At 36.6% G+C, this 18,951-nt stretch overlaps 1 protein-coding gene across 1 annotated transcript in view; it reads left to right on the forward strand.

The window, feature by feature from the left end:
- The window catches only part of SLC38A9 (solute carrier family 38 member 9), a 102,879-nt gene that overhangs the window by 53,383 nt on the left and 30,545 nt on the right, over positions 1–18,951 (forward strand). The window contains 3 exon segments of the mRNA XM_043978343.1: positions 4,657–4,854; positions 10,900–11,007; positions 16,478–16,588. Of these exon segments, the coding sequence (XP_043834278.1) occupies positions 4,657–4,854; positions 10,900–11,007; positions 16,478–16,588 (417 nt within the window).

Here is an 18,951-nt window from a genome sequence, read left to right on the forward strand (position 1 = left end):
TGTATGCAAATGGAAAGGAGATTTTGGAGAAGATTAATTACTCTGGTTTGGTGGGAACTTGGAATGAAAAGAAATAATTTTAAATAAGTCTAAAAAGTGGGGAGCAGAGCCAAGATGGCAGAGTATAGGCAACAACCCAGATGAACTATCCCAACATTCCCTTCCAAACAACTTTAAAATAATGCCTCAAATCACATTCTGGAGCAGCAGAGCCAACAAAAGGTCAGGGTGAGACATTTTTCCAGCTTAAGACGATTTGGGAGGTTGACAGGAGAGCTCTGTGCAACTGGGGTTGGGGCTGGCTCAAACCTTACATGGTGGTGGCATCATTGGTGGGCCTTGCTGGCACTGGGTGCAGCTGGCACTGATTAATAACTATTGTCCATGTGCAGTTTTGGGTCACAACTCCAGGGTAGAGAGGAGCACTAGGGATCAGTCACAAAAAAGCAGGGGCCCTGGTTGTAGTTCCAAAGGAAAGAGGAACACTTAGCACTTGTGGCTGCAGGGAAACAGGGGCCCTTCCTGTGTAAAGACCAGAACACAGACCAAGAGAACAATGACCACACTTCTCCCAGGATCATATCACCTTGGAAGCATCAAAAACTTGTACACACAGAGATGAGAACAAAAGGAAATAACTTTGAAAGTTATGTGCTAAAGTTATCATATGCTTTAAAAGAAAAGTCAGAGTCACAGTTTCATGGGTAACACCTTAAAAAATAGAATTGGCTTAATTGTAAAAGAATACAAAAATTCACTGAAGAAAAGAACTCCTTAAAAAACAGAATAGACCAAATGGGAAAAGAGGTACAAAAGCTCACTGAAAAAAATCATTCTTTAAAAATTAGAATTGGGCAAATAGAAGATAATGACTCCATGAGAAATGAGAAACAATAAAACAAACAAAAAATTAAAGTGTTAAAAATTAATAATTTTTTTAAAAGAAAGAAAAAGAGTAACATGGATTGGAACCAGGTTTTATGAAGGGCCTTAAACACTATCCCAAGGATTGTATTTTATCTTAGAAACAATATGGAGCTGCCAAGAGCTTTTGAGCTGGGAAGATAGGAGATAACTGGAGTTTGTGGTAGGAATTTGTAGCCATAGAATGAGAGGACAAATTGATTTAGGAACTTCAAGGTTCCTGTGATGACCAAGTGCTGAGTCACCCCCAGGAGTAATTATTAGTTTATATAGCATGCTACTGCAAAGAATTCTAAAACTAGGGACTAGGGAACAGGTAGAGGAGGCAGGGATTTTTAGCTAGGTGTCTGGGTGGATACATCCCTAGAAAATGAACTGACCTCACACTTGGCTCTTGTTTTGTAAATTCATTCTAATATAATGGGTGGGGAGTGAGGCATACACTAAAGCGTTATCACTAGGAGCAAGTTGTTGCTTCCAAGAGTCCCTGACTTTCCTGATGTTTGTGGTTTCTGATGAGATACTGGTCTTGTATTGTCTGGTGCTTTGACACGGGATACTTTGGAAAATCAGTATGGAAGCTGGCCCCCACAATGTCATCTTAGGAGATGTTCCTTAAATACTACTAGATCCCAGTTAGTTACTGCTTGTAGATATATTTATGTAGTAAGAAGACCTCAAGAAGACTTAAGTTCTGACTCTGGACCTTATTGCTTGCTAGCCGTGTAATCTTGTCTTTTTACCTTTTTTTCACTTGTAGAAAAGGGAGGAGTAGGGAGAAAACGGCTTGCTTATCTACCAAGCTAGATAGCACAGAGATTAGTGCTTCAACTTGGGCAGAATAGTAAGAGACACCCAGTATTTCCCAAGAGGCAAATTCTTAAGATAAGTTATTCCTTAGGTACCTATACACGAAGTGTTTTAATTAAACAGTATGAATTAGAGTCCCTGATGCTAGGAGGTAAATTCAGCCTCATTAGATATTACTGAGACTTAGTGTTAAGGACCTCTGGGTAGATAGTAGCTTTAAATATATACCTTATTCAAAAATAACAAAGCAGATAATTGTGTTTAGGGGAGGAGAATTGCAAAATAGCATTGCATATGATTCTGTGACTTGTACTAGTTCTGCTGCTCAGAGAAGGAACAATATGTTTAATTTAGAACACTTTAGCCTCAGATGTTCCACTGTGATCAAATGGCAGAAGGGTGATGCTACCCCACCTTAATGATCTATGAAAGAGAACTTGGAGATTCCAGCCATTTCAAGGAGCAGGTGACAGAATAGGGATTGATTACTTAGAATACAGTGAAGCATCTGTTGTCAAATGCAAAAACTATTTGCTAAGCCCGGCATAGATTCTGCTGCTTCTGATGAGACTGTTTGGAGTTTCTGGATTTAAAGTGCTAAAATAAATATTCACTGTATCTTTTGGAAAATAGAGCTGTAAAATGTTTGAATTGTACATTTTAATTGCTTATTAAAGAAGACTGCCTAGAAAAAAAAATAGCGTTGCATATTAAGAAAATGTTCAATGAATATGTTCACCGAGAAAATCTGGAACCAGAACAATAGAGCAATGGACAGAAAACCAGCAAAAAATATTCTGACAGTTGTGACAATTTTGTATAGACCACCTAGACAAAAGGAGGAGATACATGAGGAATTTTTAAACATATAACAAGCATGTCACAGAAGTATAATTTAGTAATAATGGAGGATTCTAGTGCTAAAGGAATGTGCCAGAACTCTCTTAGCCAAAAAATAAAGCAGCTAATAAATTCTTGCCTTGTTTTAATGATACCTCATAGTTTTAAAGGCAGAGGAAATAACTTTTATTGGACCTGATTTTGACCAACTGAAACTGCTTTCTCCAAAGTTACCATTGATGTCTTGCCAAACCTAATGACCTTTCCTCAGTTCTCATCCTTCTCCACCTCTCCATAGAATAAAAATATTGGTCATTTTCTCTCCTGAACACTCTCCTCCCTGGGTTTTCACAACCTTGGTTTCACTTGGTTCTCCTCCTAGCCCCCTTTGCTGGATCCTCATCAGTGTCCTGCCCCCTAGTTAGAGTTGTATCCCCAAGACTTTGCACTTGACTCTATTGTTATCTCTCTGCACTGTCTTAGTGATCTCATTAGCTTCTATAGAATCAGGTACAATTTATAAACTCATGACTCTCAGCTCTGTAGATCCAACCCTACCTCCTGTCCTGAGCTCCTGTATCACATCTCCCATTTCTAACTGTGCATCCTTTAGGCATCTCAAATTCAAAATCTCTAAACTAGAATTTGTCATTTCCCCTCAAGCCCTAATTCTTGTTATTAATATCTATCATGCTTCTTGTTTTAACTAATATTGAACCATACCTGTATTCCTGCTGTAATTCCAACCTATTCATGATGGTTCTTTTGTGAATAGTCTAATCTCTTTGCTAACATTTTATTGAATATTGTTGTATCAGTATTCATTAGTGATTTAGACCTATAATTTCCTTTCTCTTGTTGGGTTAAGACCATATTTGTTTTATAGAGGGAAGTTGATGAGGTGCTTTATCTCTCCATTTTTGCAAACAAGTTTATGAAGAGTTAATTTTCTTTAAATGTTTGCTGGAATTAGCATAAAAGTCCATTTGGACCCAGAGTGTTTTGCTTTGAAATTTCATTTATGCCTTGTTTAATTTATGTTTCTGAGGGAAGCAAGGAAGAAGAAAATTTGGAACTCAAAACTATAAATAAAAATGTTTATTACTTTAAAAAATTATGTTTCTGAACTTTTCCATTCACAAAATTTGTTTTTTAGGAAAAAGAGTAAAATTTAAATTTGTATTCTTGGCTCTTAAAGTTTCTCAGAATTATATTTCAACCCTGGTTTTTTTACCTGAACCCTTACCATTGGCTTGGTTTTTACCAGTACCTATCTTCTTATAACTTCTTTTAGTTCCCTTATTCATTTTGAAACTTATTTTGTTTTTCTGATCATCCTTATATTTCCTGACCACTTACTTAATGGTTAATGGATATTGAGCACCCTTCTTAATACCTTCCAAATTCTCCCATCCCCTACCTCAATTTTTTTATTATTCTTATTGTATCCTATCCTGCTACTTCTCATCTTTTATCTAAAAGTCTTTCTTAAAAGATCACCCAGAACGTGAAAGCAGTATTTACAGTGCATATGATATTAATTTGTCATCACCCTCTCCATTTTTTCCAGAGGCAAAAATCATCAGGGAACTGATATTTATGTCAATAGAAGAGAAGGGATAGGGTAATATTTATGAATTCAGAAGCATCTCAAGTTGGTAACAAAACCAATCCTATATTATACAGATAATGACCAAACAATTATCTCAATCTTCATCTCTTTTATAATATGTATTATCAAGTACTTAAAAAAGGATCATTTTGTAATTACTTGTCGGATTTGAGAATTATAAATGGAACTTTTAAGGAAGGTTTTATTCTGTTTTTCCATATTGAAAGAAAGAAGGAAAGAAAGAAAATAAAGAAGGAAAGACAGCAAAGAAACAGAAGTGGGGCAGAGATTCAGAGCATTACTTCAAGAGAATGAGTACCTGGTCTCTAGGGAGCTCTCATATGAGATTACTTGGGTTTAGAGGGATGTCATCTATTGTATGGGGCCTGTTGTAAAGAAGCTGCAGTTTCTCCTGGCAGGGTCAGTATTTTTATATAGTTTATCTTAACCTGATGATTGTCCTATTGCAGTGATTTGCCCAGAGGCTGGAGGTGGTAGCCAACCTGACAACTACACCATAGAAGTTGTCCCTTCCAACAGCACCGACTACCAGCAGTTTGAAAAGTGGTGGAATAAATCCAGGACAGTACCTCTTTACCTCATAGCAATACTCCTCCCACTGCTCAACTTCAAGTCTCCATCTTTTTTTGCAAAATTTAACATCTTAGGTAAGTCCAAGTACCTCCTTGCAGTAGAGTCCGGTCTCACATCCTTAGATGCCCATACTGCCTCCTTCTAAATTTCTATTCTGATAGCTCCTGTTCTCCCCCAATCAATCCCTATCACAGGCCATTCATTTACCTGATCCATTTGGCTATGCCATTTGGAACTTTTGCTCCATTCTCAATAAACTCCTCTATATTTTTTAACTTCTAGTCAACATTCCTTCTATCTCCTCACCCTAATTGAAACCTCTCTTCTCCCTTGAGGACACTACATCTCTCACAACTATCTTTATCTGAATCCATTTTCCCCAACTCCCCATGCCCAGAGGAAGGATTATTTCCAATACCACTTGAAGGCCATTCATTCTTCTTTCCCTTCTTCAGAGACCTTTCCTTTTTCAAGGATTATGTAATCCACTTGTACCGTCCCCTTCCCCTTTCTGTTGCTGCCTTCCACAGATGTCTAGGTCTTAGATTTTTTTCAGTGAATTTAGTAATCAGCTTGTGGTCTTCCTTTGCACCCCATGCCCTTTTGTTATTCTTAGGGTCTCAGTATTCGTGCTGACAAGGCCTCTAACAACCTGACCACATAGTTCTTGATCCTATTCAACTTTACTGTATTCTACAAACTGCTTTAACCACATACTATCATGTCTCATACTTCATCTTCATGTTTGGACCTCAACTCTTGAACTCGATTAATTATTGGGCCCCTGCAAGCTCCTTCAGTGGGTTCCTTTATCCATGATTTTTCTCATAGACTATGTTTCCTATTTTGGTTTCAGTTCTCTCCATACCAAAGGTTAACCAAAGGCTGCTTCCTTAATGTTTCCTTCAGCTGCTATCCCAGAGTGCCCTGTCCTCATTTTCATCCCTGAACCCCTACCATTTGATTTCTCCATTTTTGCTAGAAAGTCTCAAAATTGAGCTGATTTCACCAATAACAAAATCATGCTACAGAATCTCAGCTGTGCCTTTGCTGCTGGTTAACAGTCTTTCTACTCTTATCAATTCCTTGTCTTCTTCCTTATGACAACTTTTCCAGTTTTTTCAAATTCTTTTCTCACCCCAACTGCATTCACTCTTTACCCCACCCCTCCAACTTAACAGATGACCTAGCAACCTCTTCACTAAGAATGTTGAAATTATATGGTATGATGTCCTTCCAGACCTTCATTCCTCCTGTCTTCTCTCTCCTCTCATCACAGAAGACAACTCACTAGGTCTTATTCCTCTGCATGGATCATTGGACTATTCATTCCCCAGAGGATCTCACTCTCTATCACCTCCTCATTTCTTTTTTTTCTTTTTTGCTGAGGCAATTGGGGTTAAGTGACTTGCCCAAGGTCACACAGCTAGTAAGTGTCAAGTGTCTGAGGCCGGATTTGAACTCAGGAACTCCTGAATCCAGGGCCGGTGCTTTATCCACTGTGCCACCTAGCTGCCCCTCTTTTTTTCTTTTTAATAAAAGTATTTTATTATTTTCCAGCTACATGTAGAGATAGTTTTCAACATTTGTTTTTATAAAATTTCCAATTACAAATTTTTCTCCCCCCCGCCAAGACAGCAGGTAATCTGATATAGGTTGTATATGTATAATAACATTAAACATATTTCTGCATTAGTCATGTTATAAGAGAAGAATCAGAGCAAAAAGGAAAAACCTCAAAACAGAAAAACAACAGCACCAAAAGCAAAAGAAATAGTATTGTTCAATCAGCATCCATATTCCACAGTTCTTTTTTTTTCTTCTGGATTTGGAGAGCCTTTTCCATCATGAGTCCTTTGGGACTTTTGTACCAATATATTGGTGAGAAGAATCTAGTCTATCATAGTTGATCAACACATAATGTTAATGATACTGTATCACCTCCTCATTTCTGTCTCATACAGCTACAGTCTCTCTTTCACCAGCCGCTTTTTCTCACCTGTCTACAAACATATTCAGGCCTTTTCAACCAGAAGAAAATCCCTTTGCTTTGACTCTTTCCAATTCTTCCAGCTATTATCCAATTTCTTTCCTCTCCCTCTCTTTTCAGCTTTCTTAAAAGTGTAGAAATGCAGTGCTTCCACTCCTCAGCAGCCATTTCCCTTTCAAATTAACAATTAAGTTTCTGCCCACAACACTTTACTGAAACTACTTCCATTAGAAACTGCTTTCAGCAGTGACCTGGTAATTAATATTCCTTCTGATGTCCTTTTCACAGTCTTCCTCCTTTGACCTCTCGCGAGCTTTTCATGCTGTTGTTGACTCCAGTTTCTGACTAGATAGTTTCTCTTCCCTTGGCTTCAGGAACTTCACACTTTTGGTTCTCCTACTTCTTTAGTTCCTGTTCTTCTGTCCTCTTTCCTGGTCATCCTCTTCCTCGCCCCTTAATTTAGTTATTCCTTAAGGGTATGTCCTTGGCTCTCTTCTATTCTCAGTTTGTACTTTGCAGTTTCATTCAGTACCATAACATCAACTACCTTGGGATTATGGTTAATTCTACCATATATATACACCATAATCCCAAGGTAGTTGATGTTATGGTGTATATATATATATGGAGTGTGTGTATATACATATGCATATATATAATATCTAGATCTGGTTTCTCTTATGAACTCCAGAACCACATCTCCAACTATCTATACAAATCTACCAGGATCTCCCACAGACATAATAAACTTAGTATGTTTAAAACCAAGCTCATTGTCTTTTACCCTTCTCTCTTTTTTGGGGGGGGGGCAATGGGGGTTAAATGACTTGCCCAGGGTCACACAGCTAGTAAGTGTCAAGTGTCTGAGGCGAGATTTGAACTCGGGAACTCCTGAATCCAGGGCCGGTGCTTTATCCACTGTGCCACTTAGCTGCCCCCCTTTTACCCTTCTCTTGATATAATTGTCTCCAGCCTCCCCTGTCACATAATCTCCTGACATTGTAGCCTGGTGATGACTAGAATGACTCTTCCCTTGATATTACTTCTCATAGCCAATCAGTTGTCATATTACTGATTCAACTACCATCATATCTCTTGCATCTGACTCTTCATTTTTATTTCCGCCAACACCATTTTGGTACAGGCCCTTATTACTATCTACCTGGACAATTGCAATAGACTCTTCCTTTATTCTATACCTCTTCCAGTCCTTCTTATATCATGCATGTAGTCTGTGCTCCAGTGAAAATGGATTATGATTCTGCCTCCCACACACATACTATGCTCTTATGTGTTTGCTCACATTTTTCCCTATGCCTTCTCAAGCTCTTTTTCTCTAAAGTTCCTACTCAGACTTTCAAGCCTAACTAATGTCACCTCCTCCAGGAAGCCTTTTTGAACTTTGTCTGCTTGTCAACTTGCCTCCTCAAAACTCAAATAGCACTTCATTTTCTGAGTCTCTAGAATAGTGTTATAGGTTATTACCTGCCAAATAACGTTATATATTATTGGTACTTCTTTCTCTCTAATAGTCTGCAAACTCCTTGGGATAAGGACAATGTTTATCTAAAATTTTTAACTTTCCTAATGCCAAGCACAGTACCCTTATTAAATGCTTATTAAATGTTTATTATTGGATACTGAAGAAATAAAACCCAATATAGAGGTCATCTCTCATCTTTGATTGAGTTGCTCCCTCATATGCTATCTTGTCCTTCTAGTTTCTTTCTCTTTTCCCATCTGTATGTAAATACGTATAGGGAAAAATGGAAAGATCCATTCCACACCTTCACTGTTCTGAATTAAGTGTTTTGGGGGCATAAGCATAAGGTTTTCTGGGGGGTTTTCCTATTGAATAATTTTTCTTCATATTCTTCAAGGGCTAGCCAAGAGGGTATGAGCCTAAGCAGAATGGGATGCAAAGTTAAATATTAAGACAGTCTTTCTAACTATGAGTTTAAGATATTATAACATGTTACCAGGGGAGATTATACAATTATCTTTTTTTTTAGGGATTGATCTATTGTTTTATTGATTGTATAGACTTAAGAAAGTCATAGAGAAAATGTCAATGATGCATATTAAACAGAAGAGTGTCTCAAAGGTAATTGTTCCTCCTGGAAAGCATACAACTGCCTATAAGTTTCTAAAAGTCAATGTAGTTAGTTCTGCTATAACTCAACATATGAGTTCTTTTTTTAAAAAATGTTACCATCTTTAATACAATGTTTTAATAGTTCAGAAATTTTAGTTCCCTTTTCTTTAGAGTAATAAGCATTTTTGATTTATAGTTTGGGGTTCCAATTTTTTATCCCTCTTTCACTCCCTCCCCTCCCCCCTCCCTGAGATGGCAAAAAATCAGATATAGGTTATACATGTACAATTATATAAAACATCACATTAGTCATTTTATACAAGAAAACTTGAACAAAAGAAGAAAAATGAAAAAAAGTGAAAAATAGCATGCTTCAGTCTGTGTTCCATCAATATCAGTTCTTTCTTTAGAGGTGGATAGTATGTTTTATTGATAGTCCTTTGGGATTATCTTGGATCATTGTATTGTTGAGAATAGTTGTCTTTCACAGTTATTCATCAAACAATATTGCTGTCTCTGTGCACAAAGTTCTCTTGGTTCTATTCACTTCACTATACATCAGTTCATACAAGTTTTTCCAGGACTTTCTGAAATCATCCTTCTTGTCATTTCTTATAGCACAATAATATTCTATCACCATCATATACCAAAGCTTGTTTAGCCATTCCTCATTTGATGGGCATTCCTTTATTTCCAATTCTCAGCCACCACCAAAAGAGCTACTATAAATATTTTTGTACAAATATTTCTTTTTGGGGGGATGTCTTTGGGATATAAACCTAGCAGTAGTATTGCTGTATCAAAGAGTATGCACAGTTTTATAGCCCTTTGGGCATAGTTGCAAATTGCTCTCCAGAATGGTTGGATCTTTTCACAACTCCACCAACAGTGGATTAGCATCCCAGCTTTCCTATATCCACCCCCCCCCCCACCAACATCCAGTATTTTCTGTTTTTGTTATATTTGCCGCTCTAAACAATTACCTTTTCTGAAGTTTTTAAAGAGTAGAAATGAACACTGGTGTAAAAACAAAGACCACAAAACAAGCTTTTTTTTTTTTTAAGGATACAAAGCTGTCTTTTACTGAGCCCTAAAAAGGCACTGGCTAAACCCCAAACCTGGCCATAAAACTAACAGCTGTTGCTTCTGGCTCTTAGGTTCCAGTAATTCCTCTATTCCTTTTCAACTAGATATAAAATCCCTGAGTGTTCTTTTCCCCTTCTTCTATCTAAACTGTTCTAGGTCTCTACATGTTCCACATTTTCCTGTGTGTGACACTCTAGGCAGGGAGAATCCTAGGATCTACAGTCTCTACTGATAACACATATTAACATCCAACCAGGACTTCTTTTAGGGAGGTAATCGAAAGGGCCATGGACAGTTTCTAGCTTTCTAGCTAATTCTCTCAGTCATTTCCTAATTTTTTCTTCCTTAATTTCTTTCCATCTTGAAAGTTCATGTTGAAACAGTTCTCGATTCTTTTTCCTTTAGTTCACTGGGTTTCAGCTTATGTAAATGTAATAGAACTTAATTTAGTCATGAGCCCAGGGGAGGCTCTAATTGAAAATATAAGCCAGAGTCCTAGAATAACTTAAATGTTACAAACCTATCAGAAAGAATTTCTTTTCATTATTGGCATTCTCCTCAAGCTCCATGACTTTTCCCTCTAATGTTCCTGCTTCCATTCACATAGACTGACCCATCTTTCCATGCTTTACTTCTGAATTGGGTTTCAGTGGGAATTGCTCCTGGATTCAGAAAGTAATAATGTTTCCTGTATTCTTTTTCTCTTTTTTTTGGGGGGGGGGGCGGTGTGGCAATTGGGGTTAAGTGATTTGCCCAGGGTCACACAGATAATAAGTGTCAAGGTCTGAGGTCAGATTTGAACTCAGGTCCTCCTGACTCCAGGGCTGGTGATCTATCCACTGTGCCACCTAGCTTCCCCATCTGTATTCTTTTTAAGGTACTTTTTGAATTCTTTGGTAAAGATTTATTCAAATGATAAACATTTTTCTTATTGTTTCTTTCTCATAGGCACTGCATCAGTTCTCTATTTGGTTTTCTTTGTCACTTTGAAGACTTTTCAGTTGGGTTTCCATTTGGAATTTCATTGGTTTACACCAACAGAGTTTTTTGTCCCAGGTAAGCTTTTAGAGCCAAATCAAGAATTATAAAATCAGTATTATCAAAAACAAAAAAAAATAGCAGTATTATCGCTAAATTTACAACCTTGCTCTATAGTTATTACAGAAATATCCTATTCTTTGTTAAACTCCTGGCAATTTTTATTCATGATAATAAGATAAAATCAGGGATAAAGTAAAGGACTTTTTCTCCCCTCTTCAGTTCAGAAGAAGGCAAGTTAATTTATCCTTTGGTATCTTTTTTGCTTTGAAAGTAATATATGTTGGAATAAAAAAGAAAACAGTTCTTTAACCTTAGGGCATTTCTGGAGGATGTTCCCCCAGGATTTTAGAGGTTGAGAAGTTGTCTCATGATTGACATATGTAGGTGATAGCTTGTTTGAGGCTATTCTTGAGTTCTGCCCATTATCAACAGTGTTTCTGTTGTAGTAAGGCCTCCAGGTCTTGCTGTATTCAAGATAGTGAAGATTATGATTGTTAAGTGTTTCTCCTCCTAGTCTTTTCATTATTGCAGTTTTGATATTTCTTCAGTATAATGCTTGGGGCATGGACTATATCCTGAAAAACAGTGCATCTCAATTTTACTATGTGAGTCAGGCAACATTAACAGTAACAATACAAAGGGAAGTACAGATATCCCTAATGAAATGGGAAGAATTATTCTTACAGTTTTCAAACTAGAGCCGGCTCTATCTTTGAGGTAGTCAACTGTTTCTAAAGTATAGTTTTGAAATTTACTTTTTTTCTTCCTAGAGTTTTCTTGATTTGTTTTGCTTTTACATTACAAACTTTTATAGATGACCTCACCACCACTTGGTGAGAGCTCTCTTGTAATGAAGTAAAATAATTAAGCAAAGCTAACAATTTAGTAGCCTCTTCCACATCTGTATAATCCTCCCCAACTATTTGTGATTTCTTTTAACTTACAGAAATCTAGTTTATCTTTTTCCCACCTCTTACCCTATTGAAAAAAGAAAAAAACCTTTTGTAACAAATATGCATAGTCAAGCAACACAAATTCACTCATTTGCTGTATGCAAAAAAATATACATTTATATTCTAGATATATATTAATATGTATCTCATTCTGTACTCTGAAATATATTTATTATTTATATTGTATACATATATGTAAATTTAATTATGTGTGTATGTGTGTATATATATATACATACATATATATATATACATACACATACATATATATACACACACACACACAGAGATATGTCTTATTTTGTACCCTAAATCCATCACCTCTCTGTCAGGAGAAAGAGGTTATATTTAATCATCAGTCCTCTGGAATCATGGATGGCCATTGCATTGATCATAGTTCTTATGGCCTTCAAAGTTATTTAGAGTGGTAGTATTGTAGAAATTGTTCTCCTGATTCTACTCAACTTCATTCTTCAGTTTATAAAAGCCTTTGAAATTGTTCATTTTCATATCAGTTATAGTATAAATTGTTCTTCTGGTTCTGCTCATTTTACTCTGCACCTGTTCATATAAGTCTGTACTTGTCTCTTTAAAGTTCTCTTTTTCCTAATTTCTTACAGCATATTAGTATGTGATCCATCACATTCAACTATTCTCCAATTCATAAATGGTCTAAGGATATGAAAAGGCAATTCCCAAGGTTCATCTATCACAACTTACTGAGTCATTCCTTAATTGGTGGGCTTCTTTTTACTTTCCATTTTTTTGGCACCATGAAAAGAGCTGCTGGTTTTTTGTTTCTTTTTTGTACATATAGATCTTTATCCTATTTTGTTGATCTCTGGAGTGTAGGCCTGGCACTGGTATAGCTGAGTCAAATGGCATATACTGTTTAGTAACTTTTTTGTGTATAATTCTATCAATAGTGCTTTTGTGTGCCTGGTTTTCCTGGTTTTCCACACCCTTTCCAACAATCTGATGGCTGTGAGGTAGAATCTCAGAATTGCTTTAATTTGCATTTTTTCTAAATGTTACTTAAAGTAATAATTTATTTTAAAATCAAAATAAATTTTAGTTCCTGGGATAAGGACTCACTAACAAAAACTCCTGGGAAAAGTGAACAGCAGTATGGAAGAAATTAAATTTGGCCCAACATCTCATACTTTATAACACTTAGATAATCTCCAAATGGATGTCACCTAAATATAAAAGATCATATCACAAATTAGAAAAAAAAAAAGGGAAAAAGTTCTAAAGAGAAAAGTTCATGACAAAATAAAGGATAGAGAAGATCACAGAAGAAAAAATGGATAATTCTGATTACACAAAATTAAGAAGCTTTTGCACACATAAATCCAATAGAGCTAAGATTAAATGGGAAAATAAATGGGAAAAATCTTTGCAGCAAGTTTCTCTGATAAAGGCCTCAATTCCAAAACATGTAAGGAACTGATTCAAATTTATAAGAATAAGATTATAGCTTGGGAGGAAGAGTAGGGCTAGATATATAGATCTGGAAGTTACCAGCATGGAAATGATTGTTGAACCCATGGGATCTTATGGCTAAGACCACTAAGTGAGAAAACAGAGAAGAGGGCCCAGTGTAGAGTTTTGGTGTGTTTGTGCCTGTTCCTGCCCCTTGCACAAATTTAGGCCCCTTTATGCTGGATATAGGACCTCTTCTTGTCCCGGTACACTCTTCCTGTACTGGAATGCTCTGCGTGACCCTTCCCAGCCAGACTCCATCTCTCCCAGTGTTTGCAAATCTCTCTGTCTTCCTGTGCTAACCTAGACTAGGAAAATATCTCACTGCAATTTTTTTCCCCTTAGGTTTTCCAATCAGAATAGTCCTGGTGCATTTATAAAAATTTACATTTTTATTTAAAGTTTTTAATTTCAGATTCTACCCCTCCCCTCCCCCTTCCTGAAGTAATAAACAATTAGATATAGGTGATTATGTAAAACATTTCCATATTAGTAATTTTGTATAAGAAGACTTGAATAAAAGAAAAAAATTAAAGAAAGAAAGTGAAAAATAGCGTGCTTCAGTCTGTGTTCCATCAACATCAGTTCTTCCCTTGGAGGTGGATAGTATGCTTCATCATTCATGCTTTTGGATTGCCTTGGATCATCATGTTACTGAGAATAGTTAAGTCATTCACAGTTCTTCACTGAACAATATTTCTGTCACTGTGCACAACGTTCTCCTGGTTTCATTAAGTCTTTCCAGATTTTTCTGAAACCATCCTGCTTATCATTTCTCTTTTCTTTTGTTTTTTTTTGCGGGGCTATGAGGGTGACTTGCCCAGGGTCACACAGCTAGTAAGTGTCAAGTGTCTGAGGCCAGATTTGAACTCAGGTCCTCCTGAATCCAGGGCCAGTGCTTTATCCACTGTGCCACCTAATTGCCCCTGCTTATCATTTCTTATAGCACAATAATATTCCATTACAATCATATACCACAGCTTGTTTAGCCATTCCACAGTTGATGGGCATCCCTTTGATTTCCAACTCTTTGCCTTCACAAAAAGACAATGCATTTTCTTTATCTGTGGGGAGGAGCTATAGGGATAAGAGATTTCTATACTTCTTCTTAATACTCCTTCAATTTTAATTATACTTATTTGTTACATAGTTGTATTTTTTTATGTTTGTTTTGGGGAAAATTGAGGAGAGGGGAGCTAGGAATAAAGTAAATTCAGAATTTTTAAAAAATAGAAATTTCTTGGACTTTTTTAATATATCCATTAAATAAAGGACAGGGTAGAAAATTAAGTTTACCAAACTTTTATATGCTGTCACGTTGCTGATCAGTTCACAGCTAGTAGGGAATCAATAACTAAATATGCAAGTAAACAAAACCACATAAGATCATAAATCTAAATGCCCCCAAAAAAGTAGTCCCAGAAGATGTCACCAGGTACAGCTTAGCTCTAGATTTGCATAGTTACAGATTTTTTCCCCAACAGGCGTCTCAGTAAAACATATGGGAGGAAAAAACCTCTGGGATATATATTCTAAGTGGAAAGGGATCATTTATGTACAGCACAGGTTATAGAGAAGAAATTATCTTCTTTTAGCAGTGTGATCCTTTGAGATACAATCCTCCTGGTCCCACAGCTGATACACTTCTGTCTTTGTATAAATATACTAAAAAAGTGGACCTTATTTGGATGATAGATTATTTATTAGTCACTGAGAATCCTACTTTTTCAAAAAATGTTACTTTCTGACCTCTAAATGTAGATTGTGTCATGTCATTGTTTTAAATGTAATGAGGATGAATCAGTATTTTCTAGCGCTGTTGTTAACATTCTGAAGAACTAACTTTGTCCATTGTTGGAAGATGAGCCAATTTGGATTTTTCATTTTCCTTCCTTAGAGAACTCCAAAAATGATTGATGAGCTGTCCATAAGAGACCCAGCATAGAGATCTTTTAACAAGCAACTGATAAAGGACAAGTGAGGAACCTTATTTAGATGAGATTTTGAAGTAAAGATATTCATGGTCTTGTTTATCTTCTTCCCCCCAACTTCCTATATCATTCCCATTAACTCATTTTCAGAAGAATAATGCTTGTAAAAGGAGGGTCATAGCAAGTAGAGTGTTTTGCTTTGTTTGGCACATCATCCATTATATTTGAACAGCGTAACTGATACAAATTGGTGGGAACCACACCACCTTTGTGGTTATAAAGTACATGTCATTGTGGTTCTGCAGCTAAAGCTGTTCATTCCCTGGCAGATAGCATCATTTGCCATAAACATGGAAGGTTCTCTGACCCAGTATATTTAGTGTAAATATATCTACTTTTCACTGTAGTAGAAGACAATAACCCAGTCGGCCTTTGCTAACAAATTCTGAGTCAATCCAAGAAAATCTTTTTCCCCAGTGACTAATTGGTCAAATAAAAAATCTTGGGATAATCATATCAATAATTTTTTTCTCCCTACTGATATTGTCATTGGTGTGGATTGATGCTACTTAGGGATTCTAAGGTGGTGCAATGTGTAGAGCACTGGGCCTGGAGTCAGGAAGACTCATCATCCTTAGTTCAAATCCGGCCTCATACTCTTACTAGCTGTGTGACCCTGGGCAAGTCACTTAACCCTCTTTAACTCTGTTTCCTCATCTGTAAAATGAACTAGAGAAGGAAATGACAAACCACTCCAGTATCCTTAACAAGAAACCCCCAAATGGAGTCACAAAGAGTCAGACATAACTAAAATGACTGAACAAAAGTAAAAAGGATTGCAGGATAATCAGAGTATAGCACATCCACATTCAGAAATATGTACTCCAAAGACCACTGGTGCTCTTTCTATTATTAGTAGTATTTATTTGCATTATTCTCCCTTTCTCCCCCACAGAAACCTCAGAAAGTTCAGTATGTCTCCTAAAGTTTGAACACATAGCACTGGTTTTTCCCTCTTTTTGAAATTGAATATCAGGAGGTTATTGATCACGTCTTTGGCAGCTAATGTGTGTTTCCTAGTTGTAAATCTTGATGGTTTCTCTCCTTTTCTCCTAGAGTTCAGAGTTCATTTTCCACAGTTGACTGGAGTACTTACTCTTGCTTTCTTCATTCATAACTGTATTATCACACTCCTAAAGAACAACAAAAACCAGGAGAACAATGTAAGTATTTAAGTTAGGGAATGACTTCATTTTATCATATGGATAGACTTTTCATTCATTGTGTGAGTCATTTTATATTTGGAGTAGAAACAGACATTTTGGTCACTTTACCTTAATTTGAAAAGTTACTAATATTTTGAAAGATCATGGTATATAAGGAGGGAAGGAAATAAGCATTTATTAATCACTTACTACATTCCAGGCACTGCACTAAATGCTGAATATACAAATTCAAGCAAAAAGAAAGGTGGTCACTGCCCTCAAGGAGCTAATAGTCTTTTTTATTCGTTTTAAGTAAATTTCTATTGATGTCCTTTGTTTCTTACATTATCCCAGTTTTCCTTAGTATTCTAGAGAATACTCTTGGAGAGCTATGCCATATAACAGTATTTTTTTTAAAGACGCAACCAGTCAATACATTGAAAAACTGAAAATATGTGCAATGTGCATTTGTGGACCTCCATTATTTAGGATAAAAAAGAATATGTCATACTTAAAATCAGAGTTTTGAGAACTGTGGTGATGGAAATGTTAATCTGACGTTGCCTTGGGGTAATTTAGCTTAAACTGGATAAATGAAGAAATTGACCGTTTCTAATGGAAATAAAATGCAGAATGAAACCTATTTTTGGCCATCGTAGGACTTTATTTTACTTGACTGTGCATTTTATTTATTTTTTTCGGGGATAGAGAGAAATGAAAGGAAAAGAAAAGAAATGCTTGTCAATTAACCAAAAAAAAAATTTAAGATAGGGGGAAAAAGAAAACCTCACCCTTTTCCCAAAAATCAAAATTGTAATATAAATTGAGAGTATAGAAGTAGAAAACAGAAACCTTCAAAGATATGCTGGTGTTGACAGTTTAAAAATTACATTCCTAACTCTCATTCCTTATTTTTCCTTTTATCTTCCATTCCTGAAGCCCTTAAATGAATACCATTCTACTTTCCCTAGCACTTAAACTCTCTTTTGTCAGATTCCCAAAGGGAAGGATGTAAAGTTTTCATTTTATGCCTAAATCGATCCCAATTATTTAGATAGTTTAAAAACTCAATAAATGGGGCAGCTAGATGGCGCAGTGGATAAAGCACCAGCCTTGGATTCAGGAGGACCTGAGTTGTTCAAATCCAGCCTCAGACACTTGACACTTAATAACTGTGTGACCCTGGGCAAGTCACTTAACCCTCATCGCCCTGCCACCCCCCCCACAAATCTCAATAAATGTGCATTTCCTTGAGGCCTGAAGATGTGGATTCACATTCTAGTGCTACTAGCAACTAGCTTTGGTTAAGTGCCTCCATTTTCTCAGCTGTAAAATGAGAATAATCATATTTTAGGGCATATCCGTTAAAGCATTATATTATTGCTGCTAATGTTGTATCACTAGCAACACCTTTCCCTCATTTATTGATGTCTTTCTGGCTTTGGAGGATTCTTTTGCTTCTTTACAGGGGCAGTGTTGATGGAATTTGCCCTGAAGTATTCTAGAGAGAAGAGGGTGGATTATGATTTGATATTTGAATTAACTATGCTATTTGGTATAAAGCAAGAAATATCATAAAGGCAGTCCCCAGTTTTTTACCCCAAAGTTCATATGTAAAGCTAGTTTTTTCAAAGTTGAATGCATTTTTCCTTAGAATTATTATAAACTGGGGGTTACCTCTCTGAGCCTCAATTTCCTTGGCTGTAAAATGGGATGTAATACTTGCACTGTATCTTTCAAAGTTGACAAATCCTTTTTTTTAAGTTGCAAGACTATATATAATTAGAAAATTTTATTATTACTAAATTCTAGGAGAACCCATAAAAGCCTGTTTAACTCATGAGGCAGCCTAAATTTAGTACTATTTCAAATAGTACTGATAAAACTGTACTAGTTCTAACTCCAGATGTTAGGAACTATTCCTAACCTCTCCCTACTCCACCCCATTCCAGCACTTCATCCATGGAGATGGCACTGGGGCTCAGGACTAGGGCTCTAGCAGGGATGACACTTAGTCATCAGAGAATAGGAATGGATAGAGGGTTTCAGGCTCCAGGGTAAGACTCAATGGAGAGCAGCCTCTTGATTGCTTTGTCTTGGACTGGCTGCTCAGTTTACCCCCTTGTTTTCCTTTTTTGGGCACCTAGGAATTTGTCTTGCATTGACACTGCCAGAAGTTCAGGGCTTCTTATTAGACTCTCTTAGGAAAGTTGAGTAAAGCCACTTGCATGGAGTCTTTGGGCACACAAAGGAAGAAAGATTCATCTGCATTTCAGAGAAAAGGAAGGATGGGGGACAGCTAGGTGGTGCAGTGGATAAAATGCTGACCCTGGATTCAGGAGGACCTGAGTTCAAATCCAATCTCAGACACTTGACATTTACTAG

The sequence above is a fragment of the Dromiciops gliroides genome, chromosome 1 (assembly GCF_019393635.1).
Source record: "Dromiciops gliroides isolate mDroGli1 chromosome 1, mDroGli1.pri, whole genome shotgun sequence".
Lineage (NCBI taxonomy): Eukaryota > Metazoa > Chordata > Mammalia > Microbiotheria > Microbiotheriidae > Dromiciops > Dromiciops gliroides.